This window comes from Rhinopithecus roxellana, chromosome 5 (genome assembly GCF_007565055.1).
Source record: "Rhinopithecus roxellana isolate Shanxi Qingling chromosome 5, ASM756505v1, whole genome shotgun sequence".
Classification (NCBI taxonomy): domain Eukaryota; kingdom Metazoa; phylum Chordata; class Mammalia; order Primates; family Cercopithecidae; genus Rhinopithecus; species Rhinopithecus roxellana.
The window spans coordinates 14,741,057-14,763,665 of record NC_044553.1 but is presented as its reverse complement, the minus strand read 5'-3'; the positions used below and the strand labels follow the sequence as shown (position 1 = coordinate 14,763,665).

Here is a 22,609-nt window from a genome sequence, read left to right as displayed (position 1 = left end):
TTAGCACTTAGGAAAAAAGCAATCACTTAAAATAAAACTAAAAGTATAAAGCCTATGTTTAAAACATGGCCTTTATTAATACTGCCCACTGAGCTCCATTTTTATTTTACATTGAAATACTTCTGCTTTGCAAAGAAAAGACAGAAAAGTGCATTTTACAAGAGTACTTTTTTTGTTTTTAATTCTCTGAGAAAATGGAATCTGAATCACAAGTTCACAATGTGGTAAAATGAAATTAAGAAACAATGATTTCAGTAATGCTATGCCATCACTAGTGTTTAGCTCTGACTTTTTCTTGTAAATCAGATCCTGATATACAGTCTAGAGCATCTAGGTTATTATTCTACAGCATATTAAACACAGAAAAGGAGGTTTTAAAAAAAAACCCCTTTCAATGTACAAACATGAATTTAAAAATTGCTTTTAAAAAATCACCTTTTTACATAATGTATATGCAAAACTGCTTTAAATACATGATTTTGGAAGAATTATTTACAAAATGTATCAGTCTGTGGAACAATTCACAGACAAAGCATACATAGTTGCTTTACTTAGTTGTTGCATCTCAACTTTGGGAGATATAAATTCATTCGGCAGTATAGCAAACATAAAAACTGTGACAAAGTATCTTAAGGGCAACCAAAAATTTGATCCTCAAAACAGTTTAAATACTAGGACTGCCAAAGTTTCTAAACAAGGACATACTTTAATGATCCAGATGCCCATTTATAGTTCTATACTGTTTGATGGACTGAGACAGACTCCCTTTAACACAGGCAAGGCTGCAGGATGCAACCTCCTGTAAAAAGGACAGCTGAGAGCTATTGTCATCCAAAGAGTGAATTAACCTAGAATTTTCTTTTTTTCAATTTTATTAATATTTTAAAAAATACATAAAAATACAACATCCAATGTCTGAATAAATATATTTAACAAGTTGCAAGATAATACCTTATTTTACACAAAATTTTCAGCTTTAGAAATCTTGTTAAATAACTTCATTGTTGTTATATATTTCATTTTTGTCTTTTTGTAACAAAATAAAAACTCTGAAATTACATAGAAAAAAGACAAAATATTTTTGTCAAGGGATAAGATAGTCCACTGAAAACTTATTCACAATTCCACTGTAAACATTAATAAACATTAAAATATTTGCATAATTGTGTGCTCAAAAATCCTATAAAAAGTGGAAGACTTATTACAACTGTAGTTTTCAGTCAACTACACTTCCTTTCACAATTTATTTTGTCCCATTTACACCTTTAATCCTGGGCACACTGCTGAACATATACTTTGGCAGTTCTAAATAGCAAGTGCTTCCACAAAAATAAAAAAAAAAATAATGAAAAAAACACAACATAAACCCCCTACTCACCAAGTGTTCAAATACATCTTAGTGAAAGTGCAGCAGTAACTATTCAGCTGGGTAATATTTTGATGTTTATCATGTGCACTTGCTTGTCTATGATTTCTATAACACCTGAAAACTTTATTATACAAATTCAAATTTGCTAAGTGCCCTTTGTTCTATATCACAACAAACGAAAGAAAAAGTAAAGAGGAAAAATTATGACAAATATGGCAGGCTGCTTAACCTTCACTTATCAATCAGCTTATTTTTTGCAACAAGAAAAAAAAAGAGAGAGGGGAATAGATACAATCCAGCCTGGAAAAGTATATAGGATATACTTAGCAATGTCAAACCAGTTGAGTGCTTTCTGTGGTTGTAATTCAGGGTCTGGGGATTTATGTCCATGGCAGCAAACTGCTGGGAAGGTAGAGAAAATGTTTATCACCTGCATTCTACAGCAAGTACATTTTGTGGGGGAGATGATGATGAGGGACTCATTCCAGTGTCTGATGAAGCAGATGACATGGAGGCTCCCGCATGAGACACTGTGGAATCAAAACAACTATGTTAGATCCAAAAACTGTTACACAAAGATACCTAGCTAACAGCAAATTAGAAATAAAATTCTTAACATTATTCACCTTAATCACAGGCCTCTTATATGTCACATGAAGGAGTAACAAATTGTCAGCAAAAATTTTGTTTGGCTCAATTAAGTGGAGTTAGTCTTTGGTCAGTTAGGTACTACTCAACACTTAAAAAGACATCATAAAATATAAAGATTAAAGAGACAAAAACTCTTAAACCTCTAGTTGGGAGATCCCCCGAAGGAACTCAGCTCAATCACAAACAAGGTCAACCTGAGATAAACATAGAACCATAGGGAATTTCTGCTTTATCTGTGGGTCATAGGACCATAAAAGAATTAACTCAGGATTTCCTCTGACAGGTATCAGAATCATGGAGATCAGGACGAAGTAATGTGTGATAAGCAAAAAGTCCTCAAATGGTTTTAATGTAATTTTCTCCAGGAGGACATAACACAGATTAGGGATCAGTACTTTGAGCATTAGGTGTTTTGCCACTTTTTAAGTTCTTTGCTTTTATCTTCTCTTTCCTTGCAAAACTCTTGTCTTCTGCCAATCTTTCCCTGATTGTTCCTATTTTATTTGAAGTTTTAATTTTTGTTTATTCAAGTATCATTACAACCTCTAGGGCTCAAGCGACACTCCCACATCAGCCTTCCAAGTAGCTGAGACTATGGGTGCATGCCACTGCACCCAGCTAAATTTTTAATTTTTTGTAGAGATGGGATTTTGCTATGTTGCCCAGGCTGGTCTCCAATTCCTGGGCTCAAGCCATCCTCCTGCCCCAGCCTCCTAAATGCTGGAATTATAAGCGTGAGCCCCATGCCCAGGCAACATATTCTTATATATATGCCAGAAATCACTCAAATTTCAGTTTAATAACTCATTATGAAAACCTAAGCAAATAAAAATGGGGAAAAGACTATAATAAGCTGGGCATGTTGGCTCATGCCTATAATCTCAGTACTTTGGGAGGCCAAAGCAAGAAGATTGCTTTAGAACAGGGGTTCGAGACCAGCCTGAACCACATAGTGAGAATGTGTCTCTACAAAAAAAACTAAAAAGTTAGCTGGGTGTGGTGGCAGGCAACAGTGGTCCCAGGCATCTGTGATACCAGCAACTTGGGAGGCTGAGGTGGTAGAGTCGCTTGAGCCCAGGAGTGTGAGGCTGCAGCAAGCCGTGATCACGCCACTGCACTCCAGTCTGGGTGACAGACTGTTCCCCTGCCCCCCAAAAAAAGATGGTAATAAAAAAACTTTTTGGCCGGGCGTTGTGGCTCACGCCTGTAATCCCAACACTTTGGAAGGTCGAGGTGGGTGGATTACTAGGGGTCAGGAGTTGGAGACCAGCCTGGTCAACATGGTGAAACCCCGTCTCTACTAAAAATACAAAAATTAGCCAGGCATGGTAGCAGGCACCTGTAATCCCAGCTACTCGGGAGGAGAATGGCTTGAACCCGGGAGGCGGAGGTTGCAGTGAGCCAAGATCGTGCCATTGCACTCCAGCCTGGGCAACAAGAGCAAAACTCCGTCTCAAAAAAAAAAAAAAAAATTTTAATTGTCTGAAATGTATGTCACCTTTAGGAAACTGACCCCAGAGCAGTGGTGGGTTCTCTGAAGAAATTTTAATTTGCTAATTTGTTCTTTTCTTCTTTTGATATTCAAAAGTTCTGTAAAGACATCTTGGTATTTACAGCTTTTAAAAGAAAAGGATGAACATGAGAAGTCTGATCTCTTTCCATTTGCTCCACCCTGTTCCTATTTGTAGGAATTAAAAACTGCTAGACTTGGAGCACAATGGTCAAGACCACACATGACAGGTCACTCTACCACAAAGTCATCCTCTAAATCTCTACTAGAGGCAGAAAACTTCTCTCAACATGATCAACTCTATCAGGTAATTTACCTTTTATTTGTTTTTTAAGAGACATCCCTTCTGGAGCTTTCACCTCCTGTTCCATCCTACTCCTGGAATAGTTGCTTTCTAAGTCTGCTATGCAGTGGTCATCCTACAGCTTCCATTCACCATCACCTTCAGATATTCCTTCTCTATTTTCCTACATAGGATTCCTTGTTTGCCAGATCCCATGTCTTCTTAGCTTGGCTTCTAGTGTCTAGTACTACCATTGAGAAATCAGATGTAAGACTCTTGATGCTGTTCTAAGATCCATTTCTTTTTATATATGTATCTTTATATGGTAAATTTTTCTAATCTACTTTTTGTTTTTTTTGAGACAGAGTCTCACTCTGTCACCCAGGCTGGAGTGCACTGGCGCGATCTCAGCGCTCACAGCAGCCTCTGCTTCCGGGTTCAAGTGATTCTCAAGCTTCAGCCTCCTGAGTGGCTGGGATTACAGGCATCTGCAGCCACGCCCGGCTGACTTTTGCAGTTTTAGTAGAGATGGGGTTTTGTCATGTTGGCCAGGTTGGTCTTAAACTCCCGGCCTCCAGTGATCTACCTGCCTCCGCCTCCCAAAATGCTGGGATTACAGGCATGAGCCACTGTGCCAGGCCTAGAATCTACTCTTTATCTACAGGATTCTGAAATTTCATATGCTTTGGTGATTTTCACTCCCATTATTTATAGAGGGCACAGTGAATCCTTTCAATTTTCTAACTCACATCCTTCAGTTCTAGAATTTTAAAACTATTTCTCTGATGACAACTTCCTCTTGTTTATTCAACTCTCCTTCTTGAAATCCTATGGTTCAGAAGTTGGAGCTCCTCACCAGTTTCCATATTTCTGTTGTTTCTTCTCTCCTACTGTCTTTTTGACCCTCTAGTGGAATTTCTTCAGCTTCACTGCCTTATTAATTTTTCTAAATTCCTGCTATCATATTTTAAAGATATCCTTCTTGTTCTCCCAGTTTTTAAAATAGTTACTATGCTTTTGTTTCAAGGTAGCAGTATCTTTCCCTTTACCTCTGGATGCAAATCGAACATCCCTAATCCAAAAATCCAAAATCTGAAACTTTTGAGCATCCATGTGATGCTCAAATTCCACACATAAGCACTTACCACAAACTTTGTTTCATGCACAAAATTATTTAAAGTATTATATAAAATTACCTTCAGGTTATGTGTATAAAGTGTCTATGAAACATAAATGAATTTTGTGTTTAGACCTGGGTCCCATCACCAAGATATTTCATTATGTACAAATATCCCAAAATCTGAAAAAATAAAAAACCCAAACACTTCTAGACCCAAGCATTTCAAATAAAGGATACTCAACTTGGATTAACTATTAAGGATAGTAGTGCTTTTTTTTTTTTAAATATGGTATATTATCTGTTTTTTTCCAGTTCCTTTTTTTTACTTTGGCTTCTGCCTTTATGTAGGGGTTTTCCTCAAATGTCTGGTCATGTGGCTTCCATATTTAACATTAAAAAGCTGACTGAAAGCTGTGTATGAACATCAGGGCTTTTAAATATGGACAGTGCACATGCAGTGATTGTCAAGGATCTTGATTTTTGTTTCAGGAACATCCAAATATTAGGTAATTTTTCTTGGGCTGGTCATTTTCTTTAGAAGAATCTTCCAATCTCCTCCCAGGAATAAGCATAAGCTTAGCTACCAGCTTTCAGGAAGCCAAGAGGACTAGGCCTCTTCTAACGAAGAGGCACAGCAATCTAACTATTCAGTATGCAAACTTTCACTCCATCCACTATTTTGGCTTAGCACTTAATCATTACCCTCAGCTGTGGCTGGTGCCCCCAAGTCTACAAGCCTACTAATTTCCTCATTCTCTGTTAAGTTAATCTATTTTCTGCTTGAGTTGGGGGTGAGGTAGACTTGCTTCACTGATGGGAAGAGGAGATCCAATTTCTCCTTCCATTTTCAACCAATCCCATTTCTCAGCATTGTCCCATATCCCTTCTGAGGGCTTTTCTGGGGTTACATGGTATGAATTGTCTTCCTTCTTGTTGTTTTGTCTCACTATGAGGACAAGCAAGCTTAGTTTCAGCAGTATCTCATCTGCTAGGACAGTTATAGTAGTCCATCAGTTATGCAGCTTCCAAAAGATATACTGTTGACATTTCTTGTCTGCTGTGGTCATTCTCTTGTCCTTTTGAGTTTAGGGCTCTTAATTTCCTTTACTGTTATTTTAACAGGGCTTGGGGATGGACTGTATATGGACATGTTCATGTTTAACTAGAATTTAATCCTATAACCCCCGAAGGGCTAGCTCAGACACTACTCCCTCTCTGTGATTACTCCAAAGTAACCTCTCCTTCCACTAACTCCTATACTTGCTAATATCATTCTTAGGGCACACACTGTTCCACTAGATGTTAAGATCTCTGAGATGAAAGTCTGTGTCTAATTCATTTCTGCACTTCCACCACCTGGCAGTGCCTGGCGCACGGCACATGCTCATTGAAGTTGCTGGGTGGCACTATCTTATCTTTTAGTTGTTTAGGGAATTATTTCTAATCCCAACAAGATTATCTCCTTGAGAATAAGCCTTATGATTCATTCATTTCGGTGAACCCCATAACAAATACAGTGCCTATTAATAGGTGCCAATAAATGTTTGAGCAAAGAGTGAATTTCAGAAGGAGTATGCTCTACCTGAGAATCCATCACATTTAGTACAACCACACATTTTGAAAGACAGTTCATACTCCCTTTTAAGGGTGTCATTTTGATTAACTCAGTTGCTGACCTACTCATTTCAACAAAAGAAAACACTAGGAATTTAAAAACAGCAATTAATAAATGTGTGCTATATTCAAAGAGTATCAAATTTAAATCTTCTAAAATGATAGGATATAGTTTTGAAACATAAGAGGAGAAAAATTATAATAAAATTACCTTCCCTGTCTTTCTTTTTTAATCTTTTTCTCCTCCTGTCTATGGTTGCAACTTCAGACTTCAAAGACATATAATATTTTCTGATTTCCTGTAGTTTTTCTTGGAGAAATGAGATTCTCTCCGTACTGTTCATATTATCTAATTCATCTAAAAGGGGGAGGAAAAGTTAATTTGCATTTTAAAATAATTCTTTGAGAAAAATGATGGCAGTTCTATAAAACATCTAACTCATAAATCAACAAAAGCTTTAGTTTATTAAAACCTAGTACAGTAAGCTAAAAAAGATTGTAAACAGGGAAGATGTGAATTAAATTCATGATTAAGAATTATTTTTAGATCCCAAATGTTCTATACTAAACATTTATTACTTAAATGATCAGAAAAACATAAGAAAACATCAACACAAACCAACCCTGACCTATCTATAATTATAGTTATCAGAATAGTTTCCCGGTATTGACATTTTCTTCACTACTACTAGTTATACAGTAGTTAGTGCTACAAAGGGCACTTCAGTTTCACTGATTTATATAAATCATACATGTCTTCTTAATGGAGACCTTCCTGTAAGTCAATATTTATCAAGTTAATTTTATGAAAAGACACAGATTTATACTTAAGACAACATGTAGTGATTATTGCTAAGGCAATATTTGGAATATCTAAATAGTTAATCATTATTCCTTATTTTATTAACATTAATCCAAGTTGATATTTTAAGATATATTCCACTTTACAGTATTCATCTATCAAGTCTTCTATAAGCTTCTTACTGAGTTGAAAGCTCCATTTATATGTCCTAGGGGATGAATTTGGATGTTTTTCTCTGTGTTTATCTTTCTCTCCATCTTTGATGTGTGGGGATATTCTTGCAGGAGATCGTGCAAGTTTCTGTGGCTTAGATACATTAAGATGCTTTACTGGGGTACATTTACTTGAATTGTCTAGGACAGGAAGATCTTCACTATCACTGCTTTGTCCTATAAATAATAAAAAAGATTAACTCAGATTATAAATGACAAAATTCTTAAATATCAAAATGCAACAGACCTAACAATTACATTTCTTGGTATCCTACAGAAGTATGTGCACAAATGCATAAAGTTTATAACAGTATTAAAAAAAAACAAAACCTAAATGCTCACCAACGAGAAATGGTTAAAAATGATAAACTTTTTAATACTTTCCTAAAGTTGTTAAAAAGAATGAGCTAGAGTTCATAAGAATAAAAATAGCAAAATATGTAGTATAATACTGTTAAATGAAAATGCAAAGTTATAAAACAATATAGCATTGCTCCATTTATGTTTAAAACAAGCCAACAAACTGCTAAAAATACTAACACTGTAAGACTAAAGCTAGCATTGAAAAACACCAACCTGTTCCATTCTTTTCATTTTTGGCTGCAGCATTTGTTCGCTTTGGGGTACGCTTTTGCTTTTTTGCCATTAATCCACTATTGCCATCACTTGGTCTTTTCTGACCTGAAATAAGGTGAAAAAGGGAACGTGAAAAAAAAAAAAAAAAAAAAAAAAAAAACAAGAGGAAGTATATTTATTCAACAGACTACACTGACATTTCTTTTTTTAAGAAGAGAGAAAAGAAAAAGAAAGTACTTTACAGATCAACAGTACCTAAAACTCAACAGTTTTAATTTTTGGTTTACATATAAACACTAACTTTTCCCTAGAAAGTCCTTACCCTTCTCTCTGCTCTCTCTCTCTTGTACAATTATACTACAGGTACCAGAGGCAACATTAGTTTCAAATCCATTTGCCGATTCCCTCTCACAAAGACCTTCTTGAGATTCTTCAGCAATACTATCAACTTCAATCGTTATATCACTCTCACTTTTTACGCTTCGAGACTCATCTTGACTAAGAGTAAGTGGTGAAGCTACTGAAAAGTTATGTTGGACTACAGGAGGTAGGGCAGGTGGAATAGAAACAAGAGAGTTAGACTCAGAGCTTTCAACTGCTACATCCTCAATGCTGGTCTTATCCTTTTCATCCAAATCATCCAAATCTACTTCATGGCAAACCAAGGTTTCAGGCCCAATCAGAGGCATTGCATCCTCATCTTCTTTTAGTGGAATATTTACAGTTTCTTCAGCTGGACTATCAAATCTTTCACTAGTCAGTTGTTGGATGCATTGGTTTGACTCTGCTATCAATGATGGCATTCCTTCATTTTCTCTTTCAAAATGCTGTTCAAAATTTAACTTTTTCATTCCCTCAGATCCAATACAATCACTGGTCCTTTCTTGAGATACAGTAGTTGTCATTTCCATTCCATTCTCAATTCTTATTTTTTTCTCTGGTGATGATTGTCCTAGTATTTTCCGTTTCAACTTCTTTTCTTTCACACATTGGTCAATTTCATCTTCTGTAGCAGAAGAGAAGTTTTTATTGTCTAATGAAGACAATTCAAGACTACGAGCCTCTATATGAGGTTCACTTCCTGCTTCATTCTGGCCAAATGATGAAATCTTTATAATTTCTAAAGAAAGATCTTTTGTCTTGCTTCGTCTTCCCTTTCCTTTTGGAGATTTTTCAGCTTCTTTCTTAACTTCTTCTGCTTGTTCCACTTTGTTTCCAAAAATCTGTACTATTTGTTCATTCTCTCCAACTTCTAACTTCAGGGTTTCTAAAGGCTGCATCTGAGTCCTATCATTTTCTTTTAATATGTGTGCAGAAATCTTTGGATTTTCTTCATCTAGCTTATCATCATTCAAATTTTCATTTTTTTCTAGTTCATCTTTAAGAGAAAGTTCTTCATTTATTAGATTCTTTTCTAAAGCATCTTCTGCTTCACTATCAGATGAACAAGAGTCTGTAAGAGGAAATATTATTATATTATGCAGGCTTTTATATTACCAATGTAATTTTATAATAAAAATCTTACCAAAAATAATAAAAATATTAATCATGTACCTCTGAATACCTCCCTGTAGAAATTTCTGATATAAAACAAATCATAACATTTGTGCCAAGAATTTGAGGGGGAGGGGAAACTACATTAAGCTCCAAGTAAAAATATATTATATTGCGTATTACTAACTCAAATCTATATGAAAAGCTATTTTGCAATATTCCCCAGTATCATATTTAGGTACAAGAGTCCTTAAAAAAAAAATCAAAGGATTAGTACCTAGACATCCTAGACATGAAGTTAATTTGTTAAGTGGTTTGAGATAGTATCTAGGAGGGACATGTGATGGGCATTTTGTATCCTAAGAAAGGAATATGACATTCTACTTAAAATTATTGTGGAAAGAAAAGTTTTTTTTCTTTCCTTTCCTTTTCTTTCTTTTTTTTTTTTTTAAGACACAGTCTCACTCGGTCACCCAGGCTGGAGTGCAGTGGCGTGATCTCGGCTCACTGCAAGCTCCGCCTACCCGGTTCAAGCCATTCTCCTGCCTCAGCCTCCTGAGGAGCTGGGATAGGCGCGGGCCACCACGCCCGGCTAATTTTTGTATTTTTAGTAGAGACGGGGTTTTGTCATGTTGGCCAGGCTGGTCTCAAACTCCTGACCTCAAGTGATCCACCCATGTCAGCCTCCCAAAGTGCTGGGATTACAGGCATGAGCCATGGCGCCCAGCAAGAAAAGTTTTTAAAATGGGCAACTGGAATCCTCAAAACTTTAAATATTCTTAACAAACAAGAAAGTACAGGAAACAAAAATTATTCCCTGTAAGTAAAGGAACATGTAAAATAATAAAGTAGGGTTCTAAGACTGTATAGGATGTAAAAAATATAAAAATCTTGTCCACATGGTGCTCATATCCTCAAGAAGTTCAAAACTGCAAACACGAATTTTTAAGTGAAAAGGTGTATACAATTTTATTTTGTGGTTTTATCATAAACAGAATGTAGAATTCATTTTCATGTTTTAAAAAATCCCTTTCAGTGGTAGTTTAATAAGGCTGGTATGTAGTTTTGTAGACTGGACACTGAACACAGTTATGTCTTCTAGTACCTTTCACTTTGTGGACATCTTTCGTTTGTCAGCAGATGGCAGTAAAGAGGAAGGATGTCCTCTTATAATTTGCACACAAGCACCACATGTACTAATAGCAAACATGTAGTTCAGTATAGCTATTTTCTTGAAAGAAGAGACATTTTTATGTAAGACAACCATTTAAAATTTCTTTTTTCGGGCCTGGGCACAGTGGCTCATGCCTGTAATTCCAGCACTTTAGGAGGCTGAGGCGGGTAGATCACTTGAGGTAAAGAGTGTGAGACCAGCCTGGTTAACATAGTAAAACCCCGTTGCTACTAAAAATACAAAAATCAGCCAGGTATGGTGGTGCACACCTGCGGTCCCAGCTACTTGGGAGGCTGAGGCGGGAAAACTGCTCGAACCCAGGAGTTGGAGGTTGCAGGGAGCTGAGATTGCGCCACTACACTCCAGCCTGGGCGACAGAGTAAGGTGGGGTCTCGCTCTGCTACCCAGGGTGGAGTGCAATGATATGATTACACTTGCTGTAGCCTTGACCTCCCAGACTCAAGCAATCCTCCCACCTCAGCCTTCTGAGTAGCTGGGACCACAGGTGCACACCACCATGCCTGGCTAATTTTTTAATTTTTTTCGTAAAGATGGGGTCTCACTATATTGCCCTGGCTGGTCTGGAACTCCTGGGCTCAAGTGATCCTTCTGCCTCAGCCTCCCAAGGTGCTGGATTACAGGCATGAACCACTGCGCTCAGCCTATAATTTCTTAATTACATTTAAAAGTACACAGAGGTAGAAAAGTGGGGAAAATGAGTACAAGCAGAATAAAATATGTTCACCTATACTCATTATAAAACATGCCTGTACCACAGTAGTCTGTGTTCTCTTAGAACCACATGGTTCCAGCTTTGCTGAAAGATCCCAGGTGAACAGCATTGAATTTATAGAAGACACTGGTACAGGCTTTGAGGGAAAGTGTAGCACACATTAGGATGCATGGATTGTCAATTCACCTTCTATTAAAATATATTATTTTTAAGATATTTATGAGAAAAAGTATTCCTAAATGAAAACATCACTAAATTTCAAATAAAAATGATACAGCAAAATATTTTCTTCAAATCAAATTTTATAGTTTCAATCATATGAGATTAAAAACCTAGGTGATTTACAGGTTGAACACCCCTAGTCCAAAAATCTGAAATCCAAAATGCTCCAAATTCCAAAACTTTTTGGGCACCAACATGACGCCCCAAGTAGAAAATTCCACACCTGACCTCATGGGACAGATTGCATCCAAACACAGGTGCACAACTGTCTTCGGCAGCCCCAGGCTAGTGTACAGGTAACCTTTTAATGAAAACACGGCATCGTAGGTGGAGATTGAAAAGCCTGCTGTTTGTTGTCATTGTTGTTTAGCAGCCAGTACAGATATTCTGGTGATGCTACCTCGCTGCTTAGTTTCCTTACACACACTATTTTTCCACTGTATTAATTGTAAGTCATATGTTTTACTGTTATGTAATTATGTGTAAGTGTAAGAAAATTACTTATCAGTAGGTGGCATATAAATTCAGAGTCAAGAATAACAGTGATGCCAAAAAATCACAGACTGTTCACATGGGTGGCTGAGACAGTTATACCTTTGATTTCTGATGGTTCAAAGTACACAATCTTTATTTCATGAACAAAACTATTAAAAATATGGTATAAAATTACTTTCAGGCTATGTGTATAAGGTGTATATGAAGCACTAATTTTCATGTTTAGACTTGGGTCCTATCCCCAAGATAGCTCACTATGTATATGCAATATTCAAAAATAATAAAAAAAAAAAAATCAAAAAATCAAAAACACTTCTAGTCCCAAGCATTTTGGGCAAGGGATACTCAACCTGTACTGTGAATATTTCACACAATGGAAGTTTTATTATTTATGTTATTTCTTTTAAAGTCAGCCATCCTCAAAATCGAGCACCTTCCATTCCATTTGACAGAGGTGAGCTGTCTGGTATATTGCTGCGAGCACTTCTGGTACCTGATTTTCCTTCACTGTTTGCTGTCTTAGATAAGCCATACGGCATGTTTGATGAAAGGGTTGATTTTAAAGGAGGTCGTCCCCGTTTTGACTTCTGCCTCTCCTCATCTCTCTTTTCGTCCTTTTCACTATCTTCTTTATTCTGGGCAACAACAACAAAATGTATGAGAAGGGCCAATGCTTTATGAAAAATGAACATTCTACTTATCCAAAGAAAACTACATCTCAAAAAAGGTTTGATATTTTATATGTCACTTCCTAGTCTGTGCTTATAGAAGGATCAAGAGTTTTCTGGCTGGTCTGAGAGGTTATCGGCACTTATTAACATTAGTGTCACTGAAATTGGTATATAATCCTCCACTTCTGAATTTCTAACGTATTTTGTATTTACATAGATACAATATTGTACAATTTGTAATACTGGAATTATATTGTGATGGTCAGCGTCAGAGTATTAGAAGGCTATACAACCATTCAGCACTCCCCACTGTTCCCTACTATCCCCTGCAGAAAGGAAAGATATCTATCATCCAGTAGACAAAACCATGGGCAAATCTCTACAGCAAAGCTTGACAACTGAGGGTGTGGGTGAGGGCACAACTGGCCAGTATATATGTGTTTTAAAATTTTAGTATTGGCTTCTAGCATTTAAAAGTCAAATTTCACATTTTAAGAAATATAGTGGTCTTAAAAAATCCTAAAATCTGGCAACCCTGGGTCTGCATTCCCACAGCAGAGTGGTTAGTTCCATTCTGTCTAAATGAGGAATGTGTCCTCTCGTTTGTCACGGTTAGTCCTACTTCATCCTTCTCCTATAAAGCCTCTACGGGAATATGAGTTTGAAAGTCATGTCCTAAGGGTTGCTGGTTTTCACTTTTGCCAAAACAATGTGGTAATGTGTTACTTTTAAGCTCCTGGGTTATAAAGAAAAGATCACAATTAACTTTCAAGAATCAAGATTTTTTTTTTTTTTTTTTTTTTTGAGACGGAGTCTTGCTCTGTTGCCCAGGCTGGAGTGCAGTGGCGCCATCTCGGCTCACTGCAAGCTCCGCCTCCCGGGTTCACGCCATTCTCCTGCCTCAGTCTTCCGAGTAGCTGGGACTACAGGTGCTTGCCACCACGCCTGGCTAATTTTTTGTATTTTCAGTAGAGACAGAGTTTCACCGTGTTAGCCAGGATGGTCTTGATCTCCTGACCTCGTGATCTGCCCACCTCAGCCTCCCAAAGTGCTAGGATTACAGGCGTGAGCCACCACACCCGGCCAAGATGATTATTACAATAAAAAGATTTATTAAACAAACACAATATCGTATATGCATATTACTAAGCAAAAGAAGCCAATCTAAAAAGGCTATATGGTGTATGATTACAATTATATGATATTCTCGAAATGGAAAAAACGATGGAGAGAGTAAAATGTCAGTAGTTGTCAGGGGTTGGGGTGGGGGTAAGAATAAACAGAATATAAAGGACTTTTAGGGCAGTAAAGTTACTCTATATGATACTATAGTGGTAGATCCATGTCATTATATATTTATCAAAATCCATAGCATACACACCACCAACGGTGAACCCTAATGTAAATGATGTACTCTGGGTGACAATAATGTGTCAATGTAGGCACATCAGTTGTAACAAATACCCCACTCTGGTGGGGGATGTTGACAATTTGGGAAGACTATGCAGGTATGGGGCAGAGAGTACATGGGAGGTCTATATACCTTGTTCTTAATCTTGGTATAAACCTAAAACTAAAAAGTCTTAAAAAACACACAATACAATTTGAATAATTCCTATACATATTATAAGGGACATAAATCTACAAACATACTTTTGCTTTTTTCTTCTGTTTTTTCTTTGGTCCACCTTTGTCCAAAGGCCAGATTATCCTGTCAGCCTTCACCCACTCATCATACCTTAAAAACAAACAAAAAAAAAGAATATGTACAAACTTCATAAATTATAACCATTTTGAAATGTATTCACCAAACAAAAACAACAGTGAGACAGACTAAATAGTTTGTTCTTAGTGTTGGCAAGAATATGAAGGGCACAGGGGCTGGTTTGCTGGTAACATGTGCCAATAACTCTACTAGGTATTTTGTATAACCACTAGGGAAAGGCAAGAGGATTTAAGAGTTAACAGGTTTAGAAGGAGGTCTTGGAAAGCAAACTCTAGATTCAAGACAATCTGAACTGCTTTGTTTTCTACAGCTTTTACAGACTTGAGCTTATAATCAGATTCTGCACTAGAATTCGTTCTATTGAATGAATAATAGAAAGCTAGTCAGATAAATTCAGATTTGCAAAGTGATCAGTTTCAGGTTATTTTATCAAGTCCATTTCAACTTCCTTTTCCTCCTCAACACTCTCTCTAGTCTCTAGTAAAAACATAAAAAATTAGTCTCTAGTCTAGTATTTCCAATAAAATTTTCTTCTGAACTACATTGCCTTTAGGACTCTGAAATTTTTTAGAGGTATCTGTATTTCACCTCCTTTATCTAAGTTTATTCTGTTTAGCTCAAGTTGAAAACTCATTTCCCCTAAACTTTTACTTAAAATTTTTATTTTTAAATTTATTTTTAATTTAATTTTTAATTTTGGGGGGACAGTTTCAATGTTGTTGCCCAGACTGGCATGCAATGGTGCCATCTTGGCTCACTGCAACCTCTGCCTCCTGGGTTCAAGTGATTCTCATGCCTCAGCCTCCCGAGTATCTGGGATTACAGGTGCCCACCACACCCAGCTAGTTTTTTATTTTTCGTAGAGACAGGGTTTCGCCATGTTGACCAGGCTGGTCTTGAATTTCTGACCTCAGGTGATCTGCTCACCTTGGCCTCCCAAAGGGCTGGCATTACAGGGGTGAGCCACTGGACCAGCAATTTTTTTGAGAGGGGGTCTCACTCTGTTGCCAGGATGGAGTGCAGAGGCATGATCCCCTGGGCTCAGATGATCCTCCCACCTCAGCCTCCTGAGTAGATGAGACCATGGGTGTACACCATTGCACCAAGCTAATTTTTGTAATTTTTATAGAGACAGGGGTTTTGCCATGTTGCCCAGGCTGGTCTTGAATTCCAGAGCTCAAGTGATCTGCCCACCTCAGCCTCCCAAAGTGCTAGGATTATAGGTATGAGCCACTGCATCTGGCCTTCTCAAATGATTACTATCACTGCTGAAAGTCTATAGTCCAAGTGACTAATCAGGGGCAAATAAGAAATTAAGTTTTCTGGAACTAAATAACAGTTTTTGCATTATATAAATATACAAGTATTTATAGAATTAAGTCAAAATCTAAAAATATGTACACTTAATTGAAGAAACTACAGGCAGTCCTTGCTTTAGACCAGGAGTGTCCAATCGTTTGGCTTCTCTGGGTCACACTGGAAGAAGAAGAATTGTCTTGGGCCAAACATAAAATAACACTAACGATAGCTGATGAACAAAAAAAAAAAAAAGAAAAAGAAAAAGAAAAAATACCCGCCGGGCGCGGTGGCTCAAGCCTGTAATCCCAGCACTTTGGGAGGCCGAGACGGGCGGATCACGAGGTCAGGAGATCGAGACCATCCTGGCTAACACGGTGAAACCCCGTCTCCACTAAAAAAATACAAAAAACTAGCCGGGTGACGTGGCGGGCGCCTGTAGTCCCAGCTACTTGGGAGGCTGAGGCAGGAGAATGGCGTAAACCCGGGAGGCGGGGCTTGCAGTGAGATGAGATCCGGCCATTGCACTCCAGCCTGGGCGGCAGAGCGAGACTCCGTCTCAAAAAAAAAAAAAAAAAAAAGAAAAAATACCCACACAAACAAAAAAACTCTCATGTTTTAAGAAAGTTTATGAATTTGAGTTGAGCCACATTCAAGGCCATCCCGGGCTGCATATGGCCTGTGGGCCACGGGTTGGACAAACTTGCTTTAGACTGTAGCGTGTTAATAGAAACTCATGTATCTGGAAACGATATTCTTGCTTTGTAAACCAGTTACCATGGAGATGTACAAAGTAAGGACATGGTTCCTGTATGCATGTATTTCAGCTGACATGGTACCATGACTACCTATACAGATGCTCCTTTACTTATGATGCCATTATGTCCTGATAAACTCATCACAAATTGAAAATATCCTAAGTCGAAAAATGCATTTAATACATCTAGCCTACTGAACATCACAGCTTAGCTTAGCCTACCTTAAACATGCTCAGAACACTTATATTAGCCTACAGTTGAGCAAAATCATCTAACATGAAGTCTATTCTGTAATAAAGTCTAAAATATCTCATGTAATTTATTGAATACACTGTACAGTATTGGTTGATTAGTCTCATGGTTTCTTCGCTCCTTGATGTGGCTTGCCACCACTGCACAGTCTGATGAGAGAGCATCATACTGCATATCACTAGACCAGTAAAAAAAAAAATCAAAATTCAGGCCGGGTGCAGTGGTTCACGCCTGTAATCCCAGCACTTTGGGAGGCCGAGGCGGGCGGATCACAAGATCAAGAGATCGAGACCATCCTGGCCAACATGGCGAAACCCCATCTCTACTAAAAATACAAAAATTAGCTGGGCGTGGTGGCATGCATCTGTAACCCCAGCTACTTGGGAGGCTGGGGATGCTGAGGCAGGAGAATCGCTTGAACCCAGGAGGCGGAGGTTGCAGTGAGCCCAGATCGCACCACTGCACTCCAGCCTGGTGACAAAGCAAGACTCCGTCTTAAAAAAAAAAAAAAAAAATCAAAATTCTAAGTATGGCTTCTACTGAATGCATATAGCTTTTGAACCATTTTAAATTAAAAAAAATTGAAGTTGAACCACTGTAAGTTGGGAACTACCTGTACTATGATTTGAAAACTATCTCTCACCTCATTAACACAGTATCTAGTTTCTAAAATGGGACTGGCTATGAGCATTGTACTAGGCCTTTAAATATCTGTACTTTGTTAACTTATATGGAAATGTTTATTCATCTGAACATATACTGAGGGCCTACTAGTATGCACTGTATCAGGAAGTACGTAGAGAATAAACATGGCCCATGCTCTCATGCAACCCATAGTCTGTTATAAAAGACAGACATAGGGTAAAATCAAGTATAGTCTGGTAAGTGCAATAAGAGAGTTATGTATCTGATCCAGGGCTAACAAAGGGATAACTCTATCCAATTCCACAATTCCAAAGGAGGTATCAGACAACCAAGAAGCACAAGCCTGATTTTTAGTGTACTTGGTCCTGGCGACACTGGACAAAGCAGTATACCATGTAGGTACTTCTAGCACTAATACTACTAACCAAGGACAGTCCCAGGATTTCTCAGTGAGAGACCAGGACTGTTCTCACACTTCTTACACTTGCAGATACTCCCTTTCAGGAATCTGGCTAAATTCTTTAGGAACCATGGTGGCTTCATCTCAATGAACAGGCCAGAATTATACCAGCTTTTAGGAGTAGACAAGAACAATGAAAAACCATGAACCAGGAGAGTACCAGTTAAGTAACGAATTAGGGAGATGACCAATCCAAAACCTGAGTGTATAATAAAATGACTGCTGAGAAGAGTCATAAAGTAAAACATTAAAGAGATAAGAAAGAAAGATGATATGGGAAATTCTAGAAAGCAGAACACAGACATATACAGATGTGAAACAGGAGTGGATAGTTGTGAACTAAATAAGAATCTGAGGAAGAAAGAAGGCTATCGTGATGCAACTGGAAATATAATGACTGAAAGTTGCTAAGATATAGTCCTTTTCCCCTGAATTCAGCAACACATTGTAAAGAAAACAAAACAGTTAACATTCATGGAGCACTAAGTGCCAGGCATGATTCTAAGTATTTACATCTTAATACAAATATTATCACTACAGTAGTCCCTGCTTGGCCACAGCACAGTTCAATTATCCATGGTCCAAAAATATTAAGATATTTTGAGAGAGAGAAAAACTACATTCATATAACTTTTATTACAATATATTGTTATAATTGCTGTATTTTATTATTATTGTTAATCTCTTACTGTGCTTAATTTATAAATTAAACTTTATTGTAGGTATGTATGTATAGGAAAAATGATAGGATATATAGGATTCAGTACTATCTGAGGTTTCAGCAGCCACTGGGGGTCTTGGAACACATTTCCAGCAGATGAGAGGGAACTACTGCATTATACAACTCCTCTACAAAATAGGAACTGTATTTTTCCCAGTTTAGAGATGAGGGATTTGAGTCATAACAGAGCTCACATCTAGTGTATAGAGAAACCCAGGAGCAGTCTGGCTCCAAATAAATACAGGGCAACCAGAGATATTAAACATGCCAGATTTTGTAAAAGAGAACAAGAAAGGCAGCCCCCGACATTTAGGAATTTGCCTGGCACTATCAGTTGGGCCTTGGTGTTGCTTGGAGCTAGTCTGGCACTCATAGCTAGGTCACACTATCCTGCTATTGAAACATGAACAATTTCAAAGAGCATCAACATCAGACAAGTCCATTCTGTGACCATGATGTATCAAAACAAAAACAAGACCACTTTTTTCTGTGTCTGAACACAGAAAAAACAGGAACATTGTCCAAGTCACAAAAACGACATCTTTTTTTTCTTGACTAATGTGAGTGATTGCTGTTTCTTTACCAGTTATAGTGTTACCTTGGTCTGTCTCTCCTTCTAGATAAGATTTATTAAGAAAACCAATTATAATTACCCCAGTTTCCTGACAGGATCCAATATGGAGCAAAATCCCTTTTTTTTTTTCTTTTTTTTTTTAATAAGAGACAGGGTTTTGCTCCATCATCCAGGCTGGAGTACAGTGGCATGATCATAGCTCATTGCAGCCTCCAACTCCTGGGCTCCAGTGATCCTCTCACCTCAGCCTTCTGGGTAGCTGGGACTACAGGTACGTGCCACAATGCCAGGCTAATTTTTAATTTTAATTTTTTGTACAGATGAGGGTCTAACTACGTTGCCAGGTCTGGTCTCAAACTCCTGGCCTCAAGCAGTCCTTCTGCCTCCACCTCCCAAAGTGCTGGTATTACAGGCACGAGCCACCATGCCCTGCCTTTCTTAAACCCTCCCCAAAATAATCTAATGGAAGACCAAATCTAAGTTTTAACATTCTGTTTTATTAATTAGTCGACTTAGAATTATTACAGTGCTTGACACAGGCTTGATTTCTGATTAATGAATCAAACAAATACTGCACAGTTGGAAACTGTGGGCCTGGCTCCCTGCTCATATTCAGTAATATGTCTCCACAGAATTATGAATTATTGTTTTCCAAAGGTGGTGCCTTGAGCCTCTGTTGATTCATTTAACACCTTATTACTAAGATGCCCTATGGTTCCTCTTGCTGTGTGTTCTTCCTCACTATAAATGAGTAATAAATGTAACTTGTTCTAACTACAGGTGTGATCCTGGTAGTCTCTGGCTAGAAGCACTGACACTGCTAGTGTAACAGCAGGAATGTCAAAGTCTTGGAAAATTCAGAATCAAGGTGTGCTTTGTAAATATATACCATCACTTGCTTTCACTCTTCACAACATTAAGTTGATGTTCTATTTAACCACTGAAAAAATTTCAATAGTAAGAAAATACTTTCTTGCTTACCTGACATTCCATCCATAGTAATGTACCAAATATAAAACTTCTCCATCATCAATTTCAGTGCTTTTAATACTGGCTTCATAAATTTTCTGAGTCTTCCCTCGTCCGTATTTCACTTTCACTTTGGTTCCTGTTAGGCAGGGTTCCATGTCTTCCTCATCTTCCTCTCCCTCAGAGTCACATTTGCTTTCAGTTTCTTCCCTGCAGTAAGTTATAATATTGATAATGCTACTAATAACTTAATGGAGAATAAAATATGCTAAAAGAATTCAACAGGTAGATTATTCACAACCTAAATATTACCTTAATAACATATCAGTGGAGGAGGAGAAGAAGGAGGAGAAGGAGAAGATTTCTGTGGCCTACTTACTAAGGAATTTATTACGTAAAGGTGCACCAAAGTAAATCCATACTTTTAAAAAGCCAATGAAGTCACAGCTAATGATGATCTGTAATCAAACAAATCACTTCCGACAAAACAAAGAAAGAAAAATATGCTCTGAAAAAATTATTTAGGATTTGTATTTAAGTGCCAGCTAATGATGATCTGTAATCAAACAAATCACTTTTGACAAAACAAAATAAGAAAAATATGCTCTGAAAAAATTCTTCAGAATTCATATTTAAGTGCCACCTTATATGTAAAAAAAGATCTAAGGATATTTTGTAACTTCCTGCAACTGAATTTTCTTAAATCTGCTTTACTACCATAATTAGAATAGTTCTTGGCAAGACCAGTTTTTTTAGTGGGCAAAATAATAAGCAAGGGCTATCTACCTTAGTAGCCATGTCTTTTAAACTAATTTATATTTTAAAGGTTTCCCAACCCTAACAAAGAAAAGAAATTTGAGTATTAGGTCACTTGCTGACACTGTAGGATAGCACCACAAGAACAAAGCTTTACATTTGTGTTGAATTATATTTGTTTACTCATATTCCATCAGTTTTTCTTTGTATTGATAATAAGGTATAAAGAAGATTAACACAGGGAGGTCTAAAAATACTTTTAATATTTTTATAATAAAACACTGTGTATCAATGCTGTAAAGACTCCAAGAGAACTGCATCAAAGATCATTCTAGTGTCACAAGCATTAAAAGCTCAACAAGTAGTATTGTTCTCTGTAATAAATATAGGGCATTATTTTGGTGACCCCTGGGGGTCCTGACATAAAGCTTTGACAGCCCATTTGCAGTAGGAATGTTTTCTCTTGGAGGACACCTTCCAATAATAGACTGATGAGGTAAATTCAAAACATTATGAGAAAAACTACTTTAAGATAATATTGTTCTTCATATTCAAGTCTGTGAAATTTTCTCTAAAATAAATCTCCATTTACATAGCAGTTATAGTCTTTTTAAATCACATTTTACATAGACGTATTATATGTTTTATATGTGTTATATACATATTTCAATATACATATTTTGATGTTTTTCACAAAAAGCTTCAAAGCTTTTCACAAAGCTTCAAACTATAATTAGGCCTTCCTTTTTTTTTTTTTGAGACAGAGTCTCACTCTGTTACCTAGACTGGATGGAGTGCAGCGGCACAATCTTGATTTACTGCAAGGTCCGCCTCCCAGGTTCATGCCATTCTCCTGCCTCAGCCTCCCGAGTAGCTGGGAATACAGGTGTCCACCACCACTCCTGGCTAATTTTTGTATTTTTAGTAGAGATGGGGTTTCACCGTGTTAGCCAGGATGGTCTTGATCTCCTGACCTCATGATCCGCCTGCCGCAGCCTCCCAAAATGCTAGGATTACAGGTGTGAGACACTGCGCCCGGCCAATTAGGCTCTACTTTTTAAGTGGTTCACCTTTGGTTAAATTTTTTTGTCCAAATATTTAAAATTCTACACTCATATCATTATACTCAACTCCAATTATTTCCTCCTACTTTTCCTAATCTTAATTATATGTCATTACAGAACCTTTTTTTAACTCACTAACCTAGTTCACATGTAATTGTAATAGCTCCTGTGCCTACTTGTATTAAATCAAATTACCTCTCCCATTCACTAATCATACTATTTTTCCAAATATTTATTATCTCAATGGCAGGTCAGTTTTCCCAAATTTGGCTTAACAACTCAAATTTCTAGAAAAATTAACATCATATAATAATAGAAAAATAACTATGGAAGAGAGCTGGTATTACAAGTAAGTGTGTTATGTTGTTGCTCAGTTAAAATTCATTTTTAGTAGTGTCCTAAAATTAGTAAATCCATTTCTCAACGCTTACAGAAACAGCTAATACCTTGGTCAGAGACTAC

At 37.3% G+C, this 22,609-nt stretch overlaps 1 protein-coding gene across 2 annotated transcripts in view; it reads right to left on the bottom strand.

Moving 5' to 3' along the window:
* Positions 1–53: 53 nt before the first annotated feature.
* ARID4A (AT-rich interaction domain 4A) overlaps positions 54–22,609 on the bottom strand; it is a 74,121-nt gene continuing 51,565 nt past the window's right edge. Inside the window, exons 17-24 of one of the 2 annotated variants that reach the window (XM_010357691.2) lie at positions 20,340–20,537; positions 14,580–14,664; positions 12,689–12,890; positions 8,460–9,590; positions 8,138–8,242; positions 7,532–7,738; positions 6,759–6,905; positions 54–1,899 (exon numbers count right to left, since the gene is read on the bottom strand). In XM_010357691.2, coding sequence (XP_010355993.1) covers positions 1,796–1,899; positions 6,759–6,905; positions 7,532–7,738; positions 8,138–8,242; positions 8,460–9,590; positions 12,689–12,890; positions 14,580–14,664; positions 20,340–20,537 — 2,179 coding nt within the window. In that variant the 3' untranslated portion in view covers positions 54–1,795. The remainder of the gene's footprint in view (positions 1,900–6,758; positions 6,906–7,531; positions 7,739–8,137; positions 8,243–8,459; positions 9,591–12,688; positions 12,891–14,579; positions 14,665–20,339; positions 20,538–22,609) is intronic. The other variant, XM_010357692.2, reaches the window with a different exon arrangement.